The sequence below is a fragment of the Halichoeres trimaculatus genome, unplaced genomic scaffold (assembly GCF_033239565.1).
Source record: "Halichoeres trimaculatus isolate MK-OKI-2021-1 unplaced genomic scaffold, fHalTri1.1 fHalTri1_scaffold_23, whole genome shotgun sequence".
In the NCBI taxonomy this organism is placed as follows: domain Eukaryota; kingdom Metazoa; phylum Chordata; class Actinopteri; order Labriformes; family Labridae; genus Halichoeres; species Halichoeres trimaculatus.
This window is the reverse complement of record NW_027437201.1, coordinates 18988605-19009753: the sequence shown is the minus strand read 5'-3', so window position 1 is coordinate 19009753 and position 21149 is coordinate 18988605. Positions and strand designations below refer to the sequence as shown.

Below are 21149 nucleotides of genomic sequence, written 5' to 3'. Positions count from 1 at the left end.
CCTCTAAAACAAACACTAACAGTTGAGGTGATGATGGAGTCGTGCAAACAGCGACAGTGTTGAGCATGCATAGATTTACAAATCAAACCCAGGTCGAAAACACAAAGAATCTCCATGATATCAACACCTTCTTTCACAAAAATACACAAGTTTGTATGTGCATTATCTAAGCCTGGCATTCTCAAACTTTTTTAAACCATGGACCCTTTTAAAAAAAAAAACTCCTTTTCGTAACATTGATTAGCATAATATTAAAACTATTTAATAATGTGTTCTGCAACATTAGAATTAAGCTAAATTTATACTTTCCCAGTAATTAATTTTGTTAACTTTGGGAAAATGTTGACTCCAACATTAAACTTAAACTTGAGGCAGTGGTGTGCACAGAGGGTGGCCTAATTGTCATAGACCAATATTGCGATTGCGATTGAGCATATGATTTTTTGGTGGGGATGTTTATCTTTTGCATTGTTCACATAACACAAGTTTTAAGTCATTTTATAGGATGACTAACCAACAAAAGATACTGTTAGCATTTAAACAAGTCTTTTTTGCATTTCTTAATTAAAAAAGAAAAAGGAACACTGTGAAATTTTACTGACCTCCAGTTGTCAGTAAGAGTAACAAACCATACAAAAAAAGTGACCAAGGGGTATGGCTCTACGATCTACTGGACAGATCTTTGTAGCGCACAGGATTTTTTTTGCCAGAAAAAAACAGCATTTTGACTTGTCCTACTTTTAAGGGAGGATAAGTGTAAGTTACTATATTCCCTCCAGGTCTGTGTACATGAAACATTTTATATTTTTCTAATTGCAGCCTTTGCGATTTGAAAATTGCATTCTATTACATTGCGATGTCGGTTGAAAATCGAAAAATTGTTCAGCCCTACTTCTAAGGAGCCAAAACATGTGCAAAAGTGCCCTCCTGTTTGGCAAAACACTCTTAACCTTCCTTTTGGGTGGTTAAAATATGATAAACTGCTCTCTTAGGTGACAAAAATGCATGTTGTGTGTGCAGTTTTTTCTTTTTTTCGTCTTTGCCCTTCAAAAAGTCTGTGCAAGTCACTGCATCAAGGTGCTTTTTGGCGAACTATGAACTGAAAGACCTGACATGATCACATGAGAAGTGATCACATGGCAAAAACTATACTGAGTGAGAGTACTGAAAAAGATAGATAATTTAATTGCTTCAAGAGATCCCAGTTTGTTTATTTGCTCTTCCAATGATTTATCACACTTTTACAATTATTTTTAAGTTATTCAGCAGACCCCCAAGCTATGGCTCGTGGACCCCACTTTGAGAAACAGTGGTCAGCAGCGTGCATAAGGCCTCTTAACATCATTTACATGTCTAATTTTCACTTTAAAGCATCTTTATCTCAGTATAGCAACAAATCTCAATACTTTTCGGACATCTTTGGTAATATTTCTGGGAGGATTTAGTTCAGCATTTTATCCTTCAGTGATGTGATTGTTGATAAAATGTGAAGGTTTTGCATTCATAACAAGATGCATAATTCAATCAGTAAGAGCAGAGCTTTAACTTTTTGCAGATTTGTGCAGCACATGCAGTGATGCATTAGCGGTGATAACGCAATGTTGCTTCATATATCAGCTGCATGTAAATCCAACGACATGTAAAGCTTTCTGCAACACTTTTGGAGCCCAGGTGATGCAAGATGCAAAATCACACTCCTTCAGTGCAACAGATTTTCACAAGCTCATCCTCAGCAGCAGTTTCTGAAAAGTGGGGACAAAAAAAGCTGCTGCATCAGCAAAATGAACCCTCTCTATATCAGTAACAGGGTGCTCTCAGAGTGCTGTACCACTTGTCTTAGAATAAACGTCTCTAAATCAAGTTGTGGGAAGAGAAAACTTTTCCATCCCCTGCTATTCTGAAGCAGAGGACAAGTTCTTTCAGCAACTTTCTCTCAACCTCGTCTGCTCAGAGAGACTCAAACTGTGGAAATCTTTCCTAATCATCCTCCAGACTTACAGTAGGCTACCACCAGGTCCTGCTGAGCCACCCACTGCAGAAAGAACTCTCAAACTGACATCAGGGATCAGTTTTCACTTTCTTCAGACTGCAGATGGCAGACAGGGGAAAGGAGATGAAACCGAGTCCAGGCCACAGCCCATCTGAAACGTTAACCCACAGAGCTGCTGCTGCTGCTCTCTCCATTCACAAACCACTCCTGACATCATGTTTGACACTGAGCCACCCACACTCAGCTGATAGATACAAACCTGCTGCACAAGAAGCTGATCCAACAGTGGAGTGTATTAATACTACAATGAGTGTGTGTGAGTGTGTGTTTGGGTGGAGTCAGGGCGCATATTTCTTTAAAGAGAATTACCGGTTTGATTCACAGAAAGCATCAAATGAATGTGACCCAGTCTGTCCTGCAACTCTGATACAAATGGGTTATTGTTACAGATTACACACGAGAAACTTCACATTTGATCACAGGTGAAGCAGCAAAATGAGGTTAAATCACATTAAAGGTGTGTAACTTAACTCAGCAAGAGATAAGAATACCTGAGTCAGGTAGCACCTGTTGACAGGCTTAAAAAATGACAACACTTCCGGTTAAATTGATAACAAAAACACCTGAGGTGTCATCCTTTTCTTAATTTCACCCCTAAGTCTGTTTCCACACAGGTGAGTGTCTGCCTACCTGAGTTTGAGGTTAGCCATGAACTCCTCCATGGACACGTTATCCAAAAGCACAAAATCTGCTTTCCCATACTCCAAGCTCTCGTGCTCAGCCATGCTGCTACCTTTCTCCAGACTGTGGCGCGTGGAAATATACTTTTAACAACTTGCTTTGAAGTGCCGACAGTAGGTGAGCATTGGCGCGTTTCTCTGAGCACCTCCTCTCTTCAGTGGACTGCCGAGGAGTCGACAAGCATCTCACCTTTTAAAGTACACTTTCTGTCATGTTTAATTAAGAATTAACTAGAAATTATTCGACAAAGAGCAAAAAAAATGTGTTTCAGCGTCCTGTTAGTCCAGTTCGACAGCTTCAAAGAGAAAATAATCCCAGAATATCCTCGTATCCATACAAAGTTTCCTCCTTTTTCACCCAAATGTATCCTTGTCCCGTTACACCGTGCGTGAGCTCCGACGTTTTCCTGGAGTTTCTCTCCTGTCGTCCCGGCCGACCACCGACCAATAGGAAGCAAGCCGCCTCTCCAAAGCCACGCCCTCGCTCCTGGACCGCCCCGCCCCGCCCTGCTCAGAGGTGTTGGTCAGGAAAGGCTCCCGAGAGCAAATAGCAACGCAGACCGCAGCTCCGGTCTCTCTGATACATATTTCTGCGATGACGGGGCCACCTCTAAGTTTTAAAACACTCAGAGACAAAAAAAAAAAAAAAAAAAGTTTGATGATGCCCTCTGTTACCATAAAAGGAAAACAAAGACCTCATCAGAATCTCTCTGAGGGAATGAATCAAACTAAGACTTATGATATAAGCCCGTGTTACACTGCAGCTTCAGCTCCTATTAGCTGAACAATCAGGTAGGTAACATTTCCTGTAACAACACAAGATGACTCCAAATGAGGAGCTGAACCCCCAACTTTCAACCACTAGTAACCTAAGTGCGCCACCTTGTGGCAGAAACATGCAAATACATCAGAATCGCCTTTATACACAAAGTATGTCAAGAATACAAGAAATTTGACTCCGGTTAACCACACTCTCACTGTACAATTATTGTAAATACACACTAAACATTACAAAAATAAAAAAAAATAGAATTTAAGTAGCAATAAATAATAATGATAATAATAATAATAATAATAATAATAATAATAATAATGATAAAAGTAATAATAATGATAATAATAATAATAATAATAATAATAATAATAATAATAATAATAATAATAAAGAACTTTGTACAGAGAATGATACAAATATTTGCACATTTAAATTCAAATTAAAAAAATAATAATGCATGCATGTACTAGATGATGCATAACGTACAGATTGTGAAGCTTGTGCTTTTTGTATCTTTTTCGAGTCAACTATTTAAAAAAAAAAGATGAAAATTTATAAACATTTTATACATTTTATTGTCCCTAGGGGAAAAAAATCATTCCAATTAAAATAAACAGAATCTTAAATTATTTTACCCTATCATAAATCTAATTTATTGACTTTAATTTCAAATATGAATCAAGTTTATCTATTTTTATTTTCATCTGTCTTTGTATCATGCAATAAGACACAGAAAAACAACTTCATTGTGTAAATTTTTAATCAAATCTTAAAATTTAAGCACTGTTTTCAATATTTTGCATTTATACAGATACAGAATGACTCGGTTGTGGTTTATTGTGACAGTAGTTTAAAACAAAATACAAAAAAAATCATAAAAACAAAAAAAAAAAAAACATGCTAACAACTTCAACAAATCCAAAAGACACACACTTCATGTTTATTGAAATGAATCTACAAAACAAAATGCAACCTTAATGTTAATATCTCCACTGTGCCAGTAATGAGCCTCCAAACGTGATGGTTGTGGATGCAGAGTTGGCCCATGAGCGCCCGCAGTTATGGGTGACGTAGACCAAAGCCCCTCTCCGGAGGAAGGTCATGTACGTGGACAGGCTGCCGACAGTCGAAGGCCGAGAGACGTGTGTGTGAGAGACAGCCACCCAGTAACCGTTGACCACCAGCCACAGGTCGGTCTTCTGTCCCGTGTTGGCCGTCTGGGTGGAGAAGAAGAACTGGTAGACTCCTTTCACCGGAGCCCTGAACACACCGGTCCTCCTGCTGAAACCTCGGCCCACGTTGACCAGAACCTTACTGTACTTGATGCGGTTCACCTTCCCTTTGAGCTGGCCGGGGAAAGAGGCAAAGAAGTGGATCTTTCTGGAAGGTGCTGGAGGAAAAACAGACATCATCATGTTAGGGTTATGAGTGGTATAAGTGACACTGCTGCTTTAAAGAGAAGACACAGAAGGGTCAATGGCCTGCAGAGGGTCTAGGAGAGAAAAACGTACATCTTCTGGTCTTACACCTCCAGTTGATCTTATCTCGACTCACACAGGACTGGTTTCTCCTGCAGCGCCCACAGACAAGAGTGTTGATATCTGCAAATAGACAAAGAGCATCAAACGTAACCTCCAAAAAATCACAAAAAACAGACAGTGAGTATGATTGAGCAGAGCTGTGTGAAAGCAACATCACACTCCTGACTGGTTACCTGTGCAGTAGGCCAGGTAACAGGAAGTGGGCTGGGTGAACCGGTACACGTAGTAGTTCCCACGACACTTCTTCACTTTGATGGGGTTGGACTTAAAAGCGCAGCACCTCTTCTTCCAGTGCCCGCACACCTGTCGGGTGACGACGCCATCCCTCCTCTTCGGGTGAGGCCCTGCCAGCCACAGGGGGGAGTGTGTGCCACATTTGTTCGTAGGGACACACCTCTCCGGCATCTGGATGCTCTTCCCCTTGTAGTAGAGGCGGTACCAGCCTTAAAAACCACAAGACACAGATATAAACACAAGTTAACCTTCTGTCACTTAAATATTTCCGTGCAGGAGATCTCTCCACCTTTCCACTTGACGTTGCGGTCGCACATCTTGTGCTTGCTGGAGAAGTTGGTGGCTCTCCAGGACTGGTCCAGGACGGTGTAGTGGTAGCAGGGGTCACCACGTCTCCTGAAGGCGTCCTCAGAAAGATGCAGATCCTCATAATCATCTTCCTCATCATCATTCGGACCATAAGTCAGGATGTTAGTTCCTGCAGGAGGGGAGATTTATTGACTGAAAATGCAACATTTTGTTCTCTAACTCTTTTAGAAGGATGTTTAATTGAGATTAAATGTCGTAAATAAATCTGTTTTACATTAAATCTGTTATTTTTATTGACTGACCCACTTCATGCCGCCCTCCTCTCTGATCCCACGTCGTGCTCCTCTGTGAATGAATGCAGCGACAGGTTCAGACGGCGACATGCAGCATGCAGACAGCTTTTAATAAGATGATGGAGAGGTTACCTGAGTCAGAGCGCTCTGCTGCTGCTGGAGTGTTGTTTTTTCACACCTCAGGCTCTCCATCTCCTGAAACACAGTCAGACCCAAGTGTCTGGAGATTATTTAAACAGAAACCAATTCTGCAGATTCGTCACACCTCAGGATTATATAACAACGAAAAATTCAGAGGCTGTAGGTAGTGTCACACTTTGGGGGGAAAGATTCATGCTCGTCTGGAAGTTTGGGACCTGAACTGCACAAGACATAACTTCAAAAATCTGAGCTTTTACTGTGATTCTGACCAAAAGTGACAAAAATGAGTTGCGAATTAAATTGAAAGAAACTCTACCACTGCTACAAAAACAACAGTGTAAGTCTAGTTAAGGAAAAATTATAAGACGATAATGATAAAAGTTTACAAAAAATGTATTTTTGTGTTGTTTTCTAAGGTTTCTTGGCTGCAGTAGTTTTAAAATCTTGGCTACAGACTGGGACAGAGCTGAGATCTTATCAAGTTTTTTGTCTTATTTTCAGTAGTAAATTTCTTTTTAGACTTAATATGAGCCACATTTACCTGACTGGTCCAGAAAATGTCTAAAGAAAAGGTTCTTGTATTAGGAAATTATTCTAGTTTTAAGCAAATTTTCCAGCAAATTTCTCAAATTTCATTAGCAGATTTTTTTTTTACTTGTTACAAACAATTCAGACCTCATTTTTGTCCCTAAATAACTTAAAATAAGACATTTTTCTGGACTGATGAGTTGAATATGGCTCATATCAAGTATAATAAGACCATTTTTAAGTAAAATAAGATGAAAACACTTGATATGCTTTCATTTTTTGCAGTGTATGAGTGTAAACACAGGATATCCTGCTAAATAAAGATAATTTTCTGTTAATTACGACTCAAAATTGCCTGTTGTTGTTTCAAAGATGACTGCAGTTTGTATTTGTTTAATCACGTTATGCATCCAGTGCAAAAATGATTAAACATAATGGAAGAGGACTTGTAATTATAAAAAAAAAAGAAAGAAAGAAAGAAAGAAAGAAAGAAAGAAAGAAAGAAAGAAAGAAAGAAAGAAAGAAAGAAAGAAAGAAAGAAAGAAAGAAGGACAGAAAGAAAGAAAGAAAGAAAGAAAGAAAGAAAGAAAGAAAGAAAGAAAGAAAGAAAGAAAGAAAGAAAGAAAGAAAAAAGAAAGAGATATCACTATTAGGCCCTTATGGCAAATTAAAGTTGCTAAAACTCTCATTTTAGAGCCTTTTGATTTTGATTGTTTTAATCAGTTATTGAACTCATCAGATACCCTGATAATTAAATCACCTTAATGACAGCAGCAAGTTGCACAGCCATGGACTGATTCTCCTTTCTCCAAAGCTTTGGCTCCGTCTAAAAGAAATCAGATCTTTGCATCAATCCAACTTCACATTTGTTGCACGGCTTTGTGAATAATCTGAATTAAAATAAGCACATGTTCTATTCTCTTTATGCATGCAGCGACAGAAGCGCAGCACAGTTCTGTCCACGCTGAACCACACATGTGGGAAACTTTAGTTGCATAATGAATGAGTGAATTTTCATCCTCCATCTGCCGGCTGTTCAGACTCACTGAGGTTGTGTTCCCTGAGCAGCCGAGCGAGCAGGAGGGGAAGGCTACGAGCAGGAGCAGAACCAAGACCACCATCTGCAGAAGACAGGAGTGATGTGAGCGTTATGTAAAAGATGAGTCTGCATCAAGTCACTGTGTGAAGAAGCAATGGGATGTGCTTTTCTTTGTTCAAATATCAACTTTTAAACTATGGAATGTAAATTTATACGTTTTTGATGTGCATAGTTTTTCAGCATTTAGATACATTTATTTTTCTATAAGGATGTATGATTCTGACCACAATTTTTAGATAAAAGATGAATAAATCGATGCAGATGAATCGAAAACAGCTTGAATTTTTGACAGTTTTTCCCTTTAGGAAGAAAATTTTATCTGTAGTTTTGTTGTAATACAAAAAGTGAGGAGAAAACAAACTAACTTTGAGTTAAACAACAACCAGCTGCTCCAGGAAAGACATGAGTAGAGGTGTCACAGGTCAGCAGCCGCCTGAGAGATGAAAGAAATCACAGATCATGTTAAATGTATCTCACAAATTCTGTAGATATGAGACACTTTGCATTCATTTCTGTTTCCAGAGTGACTCTTACCTCTTCATATCAGCATGTTGAGGAAAAAACAACCTCTGTCCCATCCTGACCTTTTATACTCATCAGCCACCGAGCGGCACAGACAAAGAGGAAACTCCAGACTTCAGTTTAACAGCATCTCTCCCACTCACGGTAGGTGTCACTTTGTATAGCTGAGTTGCAAATGTAGACGTGAAATTAGAGCTGCGTTTGCAGTTTTTCACAATGAATGGTCAGCAGGAAGCTGTGAAACTGTGAGAAGTTCATCGTTGGTGGGTTCAGTTACTCCACATCGTCCACAGAGCTGCGTGAAGTGTGAAAAGGGATGCTGAAAGCAGCATTGACGGGAACTGAAGCATAAATTGACTCAAAAAAGACGCTGGTGTGACATCCAAATCTGACTTTTTTTCTGTTAATTAAGCTTGAGAAGTGATGGAGATATTATTAAACTTACTTAATTAGGGAACAGTATGTTTTTTTTCTCCAAGACAGACTTTGTTTAGTTTTAATGAGCTTATCTGTGAATACAAGATCAGAATTTGTGAAAAGGGCAGCAGCATCCCAAGGACTGTGCATGATTAAAAAACGAGATTTCTCACACTGGAAAAAACTGAAATCTTATCAAGTGTTTTGGCTTATTTAAAGTGAAAATTGTCTTGTTATACTCAGTATGAGCCATATTCAAATGGTCAGTTCAGAAAATTGTCTTGTTTTAAATTACCTAAAGACAGAAATGAGCTCTGAAGCCCTTCTAATAGGAGTAACTTTTCTCTTCTTGGTAGATTTTTTTTACTTGTTCAAAGCAATTCAGACCTCATTTTTGTCTATGAAAAAACTTGAAACAATACATTTTTCTGGACTGGTCAGGTGAATGTGGCTCATATTAGGTTTAAAAATTTTCTACTGAAAATTAGACAAAAACACTTGGTAAGATTTCAGTGTTTTCCAGTGCACATATTTGCTGTCCTTTACTAAAAGGCTAAAACATGAAATATGAAGCTTTATTTGACCAATGGAGGACCAGTGGCGTACACAGACTTTTCAAAGGAAAAAGGCACATACAGCGGGTCCCAGCCACTGAAGAGGGCTTTAAATTTCATGTGTCTTCGAGGGCTCTTTGGTACACATGTTGGCCTTGAGGAGGGCCCTCTAGCACACTTTTTGGCTTCTATGAGGGTGCTTTGGAGGGTGTTGGACTCTAGGGTCACTTTGAGCACGATTTAAAGAAATCAAAGCAAGTCTTTTTGTCTTATTTTTTAGTACAAAATTGTCTTAAGATACTTGATATGAGCCACATTCAACTGGCAAGTCAAGAAGCATGTCTTATTTTAAGTTATTAAAAGACAAAAATAAAGTCTGAATTGCTAGAAAACAAACAAACAAAAGTGCCAATAAGAGAAATTTGCTCATCATGTGTTTAGAAATCACCGTCCCCACTGGGAGATGAATATTTTTACTTGTTCAGCCTTTATTTTTGTCTTTAAATAACTTGAAATCAGCCATTTTTCTGGGCTGGCCAGGTACAATACAAATACATTTATAACTTAAAATAAGACAAAAACACTTGATAAGAGTTCAGTTTTTTGAAGCACAGAGTAAACTTTAGCATGTTTTGCTCCCTAGAGGGCACTTCAGCACGTGCTCTGGTTCAAAAGAGGGCACTTTGATCGCCTTTTTGACAAAAGAGGGCACTATGAAGCATGTTTTTCTCCCCAGAGAGCACTTCATTACACAGTTTGATTCAAAAGTGCACTTCAGCACATGCTTTCCAACAGTTGAGCCACGTGTTTGGGCATCACGCATTTTCTATCCACGGTGTAAGCATCAACTAACTGCACAAAATCTGATTTCTATGGTTGAGTTCCAGCAATATATTAATTCATAACTTTTAAAGCTGCAGATTTTTTGGGGATTTTGTCCACCTTTGTGTAGCAATCAGGTGCATTCATATTCTGCTGCTTTGCAAGAGTCATGCTTGCAGGCTCCAAAATGGCCACTAGAGGGCAACAGCTGCAACCCAATGTGTGCGCCTTATGATATAATGATACAGTAGATTTCTAAAAGAAGTAGGCCAAACATTCAGGGTGGATCTCATGTCAAGCTGTAAGAAACTGGAGTAAAGGAGGAATGTGATATTAAATGATATGAAAGACACATGATACACAGAGAGGCGTGTCTGTCCAACACTCCACTGACAGAGCAACAACACGCTCAAACTCTGGTTGAACCCTAACTTTGTGTGACTAACTGTAAATACCTGGCTGTGCTGCAGGGTTTCTGTTGGCAGAAACATGTTGTTGACGGTCTGTTACACATGCAGGGAGGGGGTTGGCAGGTGATGTTGTGCTACAGTGGTAAGGGCACGAGGACACAGGTCATCTGAGGATGTCACTGCTCTGAGCCAGGATGTATTGATTTATAGTTTACAGTGGAGCGCATGACATTCACAGCTTTAATGCGTCACATTAACATTTTTTAACAGGATTATGTGGGTAATAGAGTATTTTTTTTAGTCTCATCACATTTTTTTCTTTCATTTTGTGTTTAATTGAGGTAATCAACCTCCTGACACCAGAGTTTTCCTTTCACTTCCGCCTGGACACAATGCACTCTTCCTGCCCACACACACATACTGGACATGTTGTTCATGCCAGTGTACCGTAGCAGTCGTCACCCTGCACTGTTTATCAGCCTCTTGTTTGAGTGAGATAAGCAGCTCTGTTGGATTCTTTCCACTCCCGCATGTCGCTGTGGAGGCTCGGCTGTAAACAACCTGCTGTGACAGTCCTGTTTGGACAGGCTGCTGCTCTGACAAACACGGGGCCGACTGTAAAACGAGCTCAGGCTGACGTCTGCCACCTGCAGGATCGTTCTGTCACCAGCAGGGCCCAGAGGCGTGCTTAATTTAGAGGGAGAAACCAGAAGAGGGCCGAGGCAGAAATGCTTTTCTAGGAAAATCTGAAACATTCCAGAAAAGAAACAACTGCTTCCCAGGAGCTTTCAACAAGCTCGTTAATCAAAGATACACCCCAGAGGAGGGGGCGTCTTTAGGCCAGATGTGCTGAGTATGAACTTGACTCACAAGCACACATTTGTTGTTTGGTTATTTCTTTGAAAAGTAGTTTTTATGCTCATATGACGCCCAATACACCAGGAGTGGCCAACCAGTCAGAGACCAAGAGCCATATTATACACTGTGTCATACAAATACCCTTCATCTAACACATAACAAACTGACATGAAATAAAAATCAATACATTTCCAACTGTCAAAAGCAGATTGATTGTTTTTGTAGGTGAGTTTTAATTCATACAAGGAGCAGTGTCGAAAACAAAATCTGTTTTTTCAGCAAAAGGGATAAAGATATCTGTCTGTCTGTCCACCAGTCAATCTGTCTATCTATCTATCTATCTATCTATCTATCTATCTATCTATCTATCTATCTATCTATCTATCTATCTATCTGTCTGTCTGTCTGTCTGTCTGTCTGTCTGTCTGTCTGTCTGTCTGTCTATCTATCTATCTATCTATCTATCTGTCTATCTATCTATCTATCTATCTATCTATCTATCTATCTATCTATCTATCTATCTATCTATCTATCTATCTATCTATCTTCTATCTGTCTGTCTGTCTATCTATCTATCTATCTATCTATCTATCTATCTATCTATCTGTCTGTCTGCCTATCTGTCTATCTATCTATCTATCTATCTATCTATCTATCTATCTATCTATCTATCTATCTATCTATCTATCTATCTATCTATCTATCTATCTTTCTATCTATCGTAAGTGATTGAGAGAAACTAATGTAGAGAAGAGAAACTAAAACTTTAGTATCAAACCCATCATCCCAGTATTGATCAATTTTGTAGCCCATTGTTGGCATCAATACATCAATATCGTAGATTGATCGACACAGCACTAAGCCATAAAAGTTGTGGTTTTTCTTTACTTTTTTCAGGCATTGTTGATCTATACAAATCTTTTTGTACTTCAGTGCTGTGGCAAAATAGATGTCTCATGAGCAATTTTTTGCTTTACAGATTCCTTGACCTGCAAAATGAATCTGATATAGTCTAGGTTATGTGAAGCAACTGACTCAAAGTCATGTGCAGCGTTGAGTGAAACGTCCTGTGCTGCTTTCACTTAGACTTTAAACATGTGCTGCATGCTGCAGATACATTACAGCATCTATAATTAGGCTTACAGCCTCACATGTCTGTGATCTCAGCTGTGACTTGTGTGTCTCCTGCTGCCTGTCTGATCTCAGAGCCAAGGAGCAGTTTCTTGGTGTTGACATTTGCTGGAGTTTAAGTGGTGTGAAGGGAAAAACCAGCAGGAAGAAAGCTTTTACAGATTTAAAGACTTCTTCGGTTAAATATAGTCCGATTGTCTCGACACCTGAGGGTCAAGTGCTTGAAAGCTGCGGGGTAGAGCTGCTGGTTGTTACAGCAGGGTGAAATAACACAAGAGACTCAGTCTGTACTGAATTTGTTCTTTATTTTCTGGATTGTATTTACAGTATGTACAATCTTTCAGTCACTATAAAGCTATAAAAATAAGCTCTCAAGCTGTATGATGAAATAAACTTCATACAAAAGAAAAATGTGTTAACACGTATGGACCCCGGGCCGCTTTCTCCTCCTATGGCACAGTGTGATAAAAAAGCTGAGACTGGCCTTTGCGTTATTGGATCACAGACTGTTAGAGCACAGAGACATGACACGCGCTGCCCTCTGGGGTTTAATAACACAAGCTTCTACTGAACTCAGCTAAAAGCATTAAACCTTCAAACAGGCTGCATCAGAGAGGAGTTAGGCCTTTCACCGTGTTCTGTCTTTATGTCACACTCTGTCTTCTTATTTAATGCAGATAAATACACAGAAACATCAGCCTGGTCCAAACCTGATGCTAAGATAACACTGTATCTGATCAGTCTTTGCCAATACTGGGAGTACATTGTTTTAAAGGCTGAAACATGAAAAGCTCAGACACATAAACCATGCAGAAAGCACAAAAACACACAGCCACACATTTGTTCCAATCTACAAATCTTTCTGTTACAGTACGTCACTGTCACTTTAATAAGGTGCAACATGAGGATAATGTTGAAATAGTTCAAGTATTTCACTGAAACGAGCCTTTGGGTGACGATGCTACTGTAAGGCTTGGGTGACTTTTCCTACAGATAATAAAATCTGGTCCTCTTTAAATTGATCAACAACAGGCTTCTTCCTGTTCCCTCCGTATGGCACTCCTCAAACATCTGCTCCGATAAACTCAGAAAACTCCTAAAACTTGAATATCGAGACGCTCCTCCGCCGTGCTCAGACCAGAAGCAGAGCAAACATCAGCCTCGCATTTATCTTGTGCGTAAATTTGTGTTATTTGCTTTGGTTTAACACAACGCAAATATTAGTTTTCCTAAACCTGTGAGTAAACAGACAGCTGTCGTCACAGGTGTGTAGCATCACTCAGCTACTTCCTTCGGGATCTGTTCTCACGTTTCTTTTGCTGGCACCTGCAGCTATTTGAGGCTGATCAACACTGAGTGTGAGGACCTGTTAGCGCAGACAGGGTCGGCCCAGGATCAGGATTTGTCTGGTGGACATCAGCAGCACCATGCAGCTGCAGAGGAAAACTCTGAGAAATCTACACCACGCTGCAGATTTAAATAAATTAATTTGTTTTGAAATGCTTCTTTAAATGCTTACATCGCCAAACCCCTACATCACTGCCTCCTCTTTTGGTCTGAACACCCCTTTCCCATATTCCTACTTTATATTTAGATACCACGCAAAAACCCAACACATGCTCGGTGTTTCCTCTCCCTCTACTTGCACATGACTCCATTCTGCATGCTCACATGAGAACTTCCTCTCGATGCAAAGTTTGTCCCCTGGGTGACCATAACAAGTTTTTTCTGTTAGTAGCTGCTTCCTATTTTTTTATGATGAACCCAAATGTACAACGAGGAGTGAAATAACATGCTACTGCTAAACCCAGACGAAAATATGGAAGGACACGTTGTTCCTTTATCGTCTGGAGATGACCCTCGAAGCAGAAAATGTTCGTCGCCCACACCTGCCGTGACTTAGAGACTTTCCAAAGGCGTCACAGTGTGTTGGACTCTTCTCACTTGGCCACTTTGAAGTTTCTCAGATCCAGAGGCTCTTTGCTGGGTACGCACCAGTCGTCAGCCTCCTGGCTCACTTTGTAGTTCTTCAGAGCGGTTTTGTTGTACACGGGCAGCCTCTCAATGGAGTCTGTGGACAGAGCCTGTAGGAACAGGAAGACAAGACGTCGTCACACCTTCACTCTGCAAACTCTGTGGTTAAAATGAGCCGTTTCCTGTCCCTGTATCCTGCTCCAGACTTGGCTTTCTGTCACAGTGTCATGTATGATCCCTCTCTTTGGCTCACCTTCAAGTAGATGACGGCGTCTGTGCCGTGGCCCTCCATGGAGTAGAGCTGGAGGTCCCCCTGGAAGTACTTGGCGTAGAGTCTGGAGATGGGCAGCCCGTAGCCAAAACCAGCCTGCACAGAGACAGAGAGGATCAAGGGTTTAAGACGGCTTTGTGCAAGCAGAACTCATCCTTGGAACAAATGAGTCTTTTGTCATGTTACACTTTAGTGTTATAGGGACAATAAACAGAGAAATTGTCTTTATATAACTATTAAAATGAGCAGCGCAGTGTTTGTACAAACTGAATGACATATGGTGCACTTTACAGCTGCTGAGTGGGAGTGGAAGCACATAAATTCAAACTTGGCACTGCTGAATAGTTTCTTTGCGTACCAGAGGAGGTCGAGACTGCTCTCCTATCTGTGGAGCCGGAGCGGTGGAGTACATGTAGCTGAAAAGGTTCTCGATCCTCCGAAAGGGGACACCACCGCCCTTGTCGCTCACCTGCAGACGACAGCAGAAACAGAGACGTTGAGCACTGTGAGGTAACACAATGTGAGAGCTCTGAGGGTACAGAGTCCAGGTCTGTAATCCTGTCAGAGTGAAGCAGTGATGTCTGTGCAGAGTGAAGCTGTTATTTAACAGAAGACTGAGGCGGAAACAACAGAAACTGAAACATGTGATTACGAGCTCTAAAAGCCAAGACACACCACACACTGGGTTTGACTAGACCAGAAGTCTGCAACCTGCACTTCTGGAGCCTCATGCTGCTCTTTGACTCCATTGCAGTGGCTCCTTGTAGCTTAAGAAGATTTTTTGTTTTTCTTACAGAGGGAATTGATGATTACAGACATTGACTTGTAGAATCATGATTTAACATTTTGTTGAACCAAATTGCATAACATCTGTCAATAAGCCTGCCACCGCTCTACTTAACCTCCTCCAACATCAACAGCCCACCAACTTTCCATGCATTAACCTCAAGTTTAATAGCCTTGGTAAGATAACTACATCTACAAAAAGACAAATCTGGAAGAAAATACAGATTTTAATTCTGTGTGGATGGATTCATTTAACTGCTAACATGTCAGCTTAATATACATACTTCATAATATGTTGCAAGACATTAACAAACAACTACAAATTATCAATATCAGAATCAAGTATTCTTTCAAAAGTTGCAAAATTTCTGTACTTTATCAAATTTCAGTTATTTTTTAACTTTTGCATTTTTTTTTTCAAATTTCAAAAAAATGCAAATTTTTGAGGACTTGTGAAATTTCGACATTTAATTAAATTTTAGTTGTTTTTTAAATTTGCATTTTCAAATTTCAAAAATTGTAAATTTTTGATTTTTTAAATTATTTTTGCAAATTTCATTTTTTTTTTTTCATTTTTTATGTTGTAAACATTCAGCAAGTTTTGAAATTTCTTTTTTTTATTTTTATCATATTTTTTACATTTTTGCAATTTTAAAATAAATTATTTTTTGATACTATTGCAAATTTCTAAACTTCCAATTTTTCTTATTTTTGCATTTTTTTTTTTAAATGAAAAACTAAGACTTCACATGTACAATCTTATGAATTCAAAAAAAATTCTCGTTCACTCGATTTTACTGTGTAGAATTGTATACACTATATAGTCTTTATTATGAAGATAAAGCAGATTTTTTTGGCCCTAGAATGACTTTAATCCAGGTGAGCTGAGGCAAAATGGCTCCTATGAAAGTAAAGTTTGCAGACCCCTGGACTAAACTATCGACTTATGTAACACCAAACTGATTAGATCTTGTGTTACAACAAAAGCATGAAGGATTAATTCAGTGCATTAACGGTATCATTACAGGCTTCATCAAACTGGTTTGTAAACAGTAACAGATGTGAATAACACACACCCATGTTCCCACACACACGCTCTACAATCCTCCTGTTGAGAGTAAATGTGCTAGTGTTACTGGAGGAACCGCCTGGAGACATCCTAAACAAACTGACACAAATCCTAGTGTGCGTAAAGAGCTGAGGTAAATAAACATTTCCACACACCTTGATCGACAGGTCCTCTCCTCCCAGGGACACCAGGACTTTAACAGGAGGGAGGTTGTTACTGTCGTCATGGGTCTCTATCGTTGCTCTCATGGCGTTCTGAAAGAAGAAAACCATCAAACAAAACTTCTTAGTCATCTATTAAACCATTTCTATCACTGTTATCGCTCATATTTTAGAGGGTCTTACTTTAAAGAGCTCAAAGAGCATGTGGTAAAGGTGAGAGGGCACATATACAATGCTGACTGGGAGGTTCTTCGTATTGCCTGCAGAAGACAAACACAGTTTGTTACAAGCTGCCTCTTCATTTAAAAACATGCCTTCATAAAACAATCAGTGGCCTTTACCCTCCTTTGCCTTTGTTTGCATATTTTCCATTATTATATAATTGTCCCCTCTACTTTTACTGTCAGAGGGTTTGGAAAGGGCAGAGTCTGTGTGTCAATATTGTCTGATGCAACCAGCCGGGCTCATTGAGCCACTTCTTCTGCTCCACAGCTTTAATTATAGACCTCTCAGGTCCACCTGGCTCACAAACACTCAAACTGCACATACGCACTCTGTCCAAGCCTCTATTTGATGAACATTATTATTTAAGTCTCTTGAGCAAACAGCGTGCACTCTTGACCTTTGAGATGTTTGAGTTAAGAGTGAAACCGTGTTTTAAGAAGTTAAGAGTAGAAAAATGGGAGCTTACTGCTCATCTCCTGCAGGACGAGGTCAGGGGAGCGGAGGTAGTACTGGTCACACAGCATCTTGGCACTGTGGTAGGCATCTGAGCAGATAAAGACAGGATGAAATTTTAAAATGATTTCAGCACAGAACAGCCACAAAGAACAAACCAATTCCACTGAAACAATGATGAATCAATCAAATATGGTTAAACAGAGTTTAGTCAATAAAATCTGATGTATAATATTCACCTTGGACCACATCTGTGACCTGACAGTGAGGGTCGATGCTCCCGATAGTGTTTGGGTGAACAGGGTTTGTGGTTCCATCAAAAATAAGAGCTGCAGACAAACAGGAAGTTAGAAAGTTCTGTGACACTGCTCTCGATTTCCTTCCTTCATCAGCTGTGTCTCATTATTTCACTACTTCAAGAATTAAACTTGAGATGAAGCATCCCTGAAGGTGATATCTACAATAATTTAATGAGGCAGAGAGGAGAAACAAAGCTTGAGTTATTTTATGACTTCTTTTATTTCCTTTCTTTGCATCTGTTTTTGTTTTCCCCTCACTCTGTAATAAAAGCTGCAGAATGAAACAAAACTCATGATGTGAAGCCTGTCATGACTCCGACTGCTCCCCGGGGCTTACAAAACATCCCACATCTAAACAATATGTCCCTGGTGTGGCAATAAAGTTATTGAGGCGACATGTTGTGACTTATTGTTCCCTCTGGGTGTCAAGTCGGTGACACAGTTAGCTCAACACAGAAACACACTTTCAGGACAAAGAACAAAAACAAACTTAAACCTGACGCTGAGGGAAACTCACTGTGCTGGTTGATGAGCATGCGGATAGAGATTCGGCTCATGTAGAAGCGGTCCAGAAAGTACTGGATGTTCTGGTTTGTTACTGGATCCTGGGGAAAGGCCTCTTTGTATTCGATGATGCCCTGCGCCATGGTTGGTACTACATCATTGTGCCTGTTTCTGATCGTTACCAAGGTGTCAACAAAACTGCAGGGGGTGAGAGCACAAAAATGCAGCTGTTATTACACAAAAAAAGGAAAATAGTAGGGCAAAGCTTAAATAAAAAGCTTCTATGAACTTGAAAAAGAAAATGGTAGAGGAGGTAATCGAGGAAAACTGGACCTCACCCTTGAAGGACTTTGTGGTCGTCTGGATTCTTGTCTAAGAATTCAAGAATCTCCATTAAGCTCTGTATGTACCTGAAAATTACACAAAAAGATGTTATAAATAACATAAATAGGACTTAAGTGGAATTGAGGTGAAAGTTCATGGTCAAAAACAGCTGCATCTTAATCCTTCCTGCAGTGATTTAGCCCATTTCTCAACAAAGGAGCGAATGCAGCCCCTCCTGTAAACAGGGTCATGTGACACACGAGAGAAACTGGGGTAAAGTTCAGCGCTGAGCGCCTCGGTCTGCTCACAGCCAGTTGGAAGGAGTACAACTTGGTCAAAGGGTGCTTTGCAGTTGGTAGCATGACGCTATCACAGAGAGGAACTCAAACTGTCCGACTAATTGGAAGTAAACACACCAACAGCTGCGACTGTTCACTTCGAAGAACTCATGGGAGGAAATCTGGCATCAAATGTGAATTTTTTTGTAAAGTAGGCTAACAGAGGGAGGGAAAGGTTTCTCAATATTTTTCTTGAATCGAAAGTTTCCCAAAGCCATATTTAAAAGTTATGTAACTTGGATCGAACATCAGTTTATTCTGGCTTGACTTACCAACTCTGCACCATCTGCACAGACGAGGTTGTGAGGAGTTTGTTGGGCAGCAGATTAATTTCTTTCATGATGTTTGAAAGTCTAACGGGGAGCTCCTGTCGCAGAAAGACAAAGGAGGTCTTCTCACAGGCGTTTATGGAACCTTGAGGAGGGGAGAAAACTATTATTAAGCAAAAAATTATTGCAATTTGACATCATTTTGCCTTTAGGGTACTAAATATTATACAATAACAACCCTTTTTCAGGAAAATGAGCAGAAGAACTCTTTGATTTTGACTGTTTCATATGAATAAGTTGTTTTTTCAGATATCTCAACCAAAAATCAGCAGAATTACAGGTAAAATTATGAAAAAAAAAGAGTTATAAAAATAATAACCACTCTCAACATTGAGAATGAGGCATTTTAGTGCTACAAACTGGATATCTGCAGAATCATCTCTATTTCACCATCTCATTATTGGCTTTATCATCCTTTCAAGCATCATGTTTTGAGTTTATTTGTTAAAATTGGATAAAAAATGTGATCAGAAAACTGACTGAAAATTTTTAAGATACAATATTAAGGATTATTGGACAGACAAAAGCAGCAATGTGTCTTCACTGGTCCCAGACAGTGCAGCCCTAGCTTGCTATCTGATATGATGCAATCCTCTGCACTATGAACACTATACAGCAGACACAGCCTCCACACACACAGCAGCTCTATGGGTTTGCATCAGACATTTAACAGATGTGCTTTGACACAATAACACTGTTTATCTGTAAAGATAAGGGTCGCTTTTACAATCGTGATAAACATGACCATCACCCTGTGAACGTGGTATCAATACTCACCGAAATCCAGAAACTGCTTCATGGAGAGCGGCGACGGAGAGAATTTGGAGAAATGCTCGATATGTTTGGGCACGCTGGCCAAAGCTGCATTCTTCATTATAAAGCGAACGAACTTCATTATTGCTGTAGCTCCTGTTAACTCACACGACCTCCGAGTCCAGGCTACCCCTCCAACTGACCGACTGTTATCATGAAAGCAAAGCGAGGCGAGCGAGGACAAGTAGAGCGCTTCAGCCAATGGGAGGCCGGGATTCTTATGTACGCTACGGATGGACCAATAGGATTAGCCGATGGGAGGGTGTGATGCAGACAGTGCTCCTTGGTCAAGAATCAACAATCTGAGATTATGTAAGAAAGACGATTTATCAGTCATGCAAAAACAGTCACACAGGTAAGCTTTAATGAGCCTGACGTGAAGAAAATATTTCATTGAAAACATATTTTATTTTTGTACTTTTTTAAGCAAACACATTATTTATTCTTATTTTTAAAACCTAACACGAGAGGAAAATACTGCACAATTTACTTAAAACAACAGATTAAAATTTTTAGTTACCGATGTATACCCATCAATACTACAGTACTTGAGTAACTGTATGGTTCAAATGATAAATATAAATAATAAAAGTTATCTAAGTAGATTAAAACATAGCTCTTTTTAATCCTTCAAAGCCAATTTTCTAATTTTTTGAGACTAAGATGTTTTTAAACCTTTTAACAAACTGAATAAAAAATATTGCTCTACCGTTGGGTTTCAGATATATTTTTTGATTCGTATTACACATTGAGTGGCTTTGGCAGCTTATTTTTTTATTTTACTATATTATTATTATTTATTTTATTTTATCTATTTTTTTTTTTTTTTTTACAAAATGTTGGCGTAAATATGTTTTCTTTCAATGCAGGAAATACTTTTTTTTTTTCTTTTAAGTAACAATTTAGATGTTACTCTTACCACAACTTCTTAAAATGAGTAAGCTTTTCCTGAAAAAAAGTTTAGTGTATTAAGTGGATACATTGAAATAACACTAGAAGACTAAGAAATTTTTTTTTTTTTTTTTTTCATTTTTAGACATCAAAATATTCAATTTTCACCCTGGCATTTAAACCAACTTTGTAATTTTACTGCTGTAATTATATAAACTTCAGTGTGCTCCCTTGTGGATAAAATTTGCGTCCTGGTGTATGACTCAGAGCAGAAACTCGTGCTCCCTTCAGGTCAACAATTAGCACTAATCTGCTTCTATAACACACTCCAGTCTGCTTCTCTTTCAA

At 39.3% G+C, this 21149-nt stretch overlaps 3 protein-coding genes across 3 annotated transcripts in view; all 3 read right to left on the bottom strand.

Annotated features, from left to right (window-relative positions):
* myo1d (myosin 1D) overlaps nt 1-3132 on the bottom strand; it is a 118164-nt gene extending 115032 nt beyond the window's left edge. The window contains exon 1 of the mRNA XM_074662922.1: nt 2681-3132. Within this exon, the coding sequence (XP_074519023.1) occupies nt 2681-2775 (95 nt within the window). The 5' untranslated portion in view covers nt 2776-3132. The remainder of the gene's footprint in view (nt 1-2680) is intronic.
* A 1353-nt stretch (nt 3133-4485) lies between these two features.
* Nucleotides 4486-7672, bottom strand: LOC141785475 (uncharacterized). The gene is given in 6 exon segments (XM_074663806.1): nt 4486-4895; nt 5220-5489; nt 5570-5781; nt 5986-6077; nt 7312-7377; nt 7598-7672. Coding segments are annotated over 6 exon segments (1125 nt in total).
* A 4969-nt stretch (nt 7673-12641) lies between these two features.
* Nucleotides 12642-20032, bottom strand: pdk2a (pyruvate dehydrogenase kinase 2a). Its single transcript, XM_074663618.1, has 11 exons — nt 19875-20032; nt 19041-19182; nt 18445-18516; nt 18120-18304; nt 17543-17632; nt 17317-17394; nt 16809-16885; nt 16620-16718; nt 14968-15078; nt 14592-14705; nt 12642-14448 (listed from the first exon to the last, which is right to left on the bottom strand). Exons 1-11 carry the CDS (start codon nt 19990-19992, stop codon nt 14305-14307), a joined length of 1230 nt encoding a protein of 409 aa, XP_074519719.1. The 5' UTR covers nt 19993-20032; the 3' UTR covers nt 12642-14304.
* Between the last annotated feature and the right edge of the window lie 1117 nt (nt 20033-21149).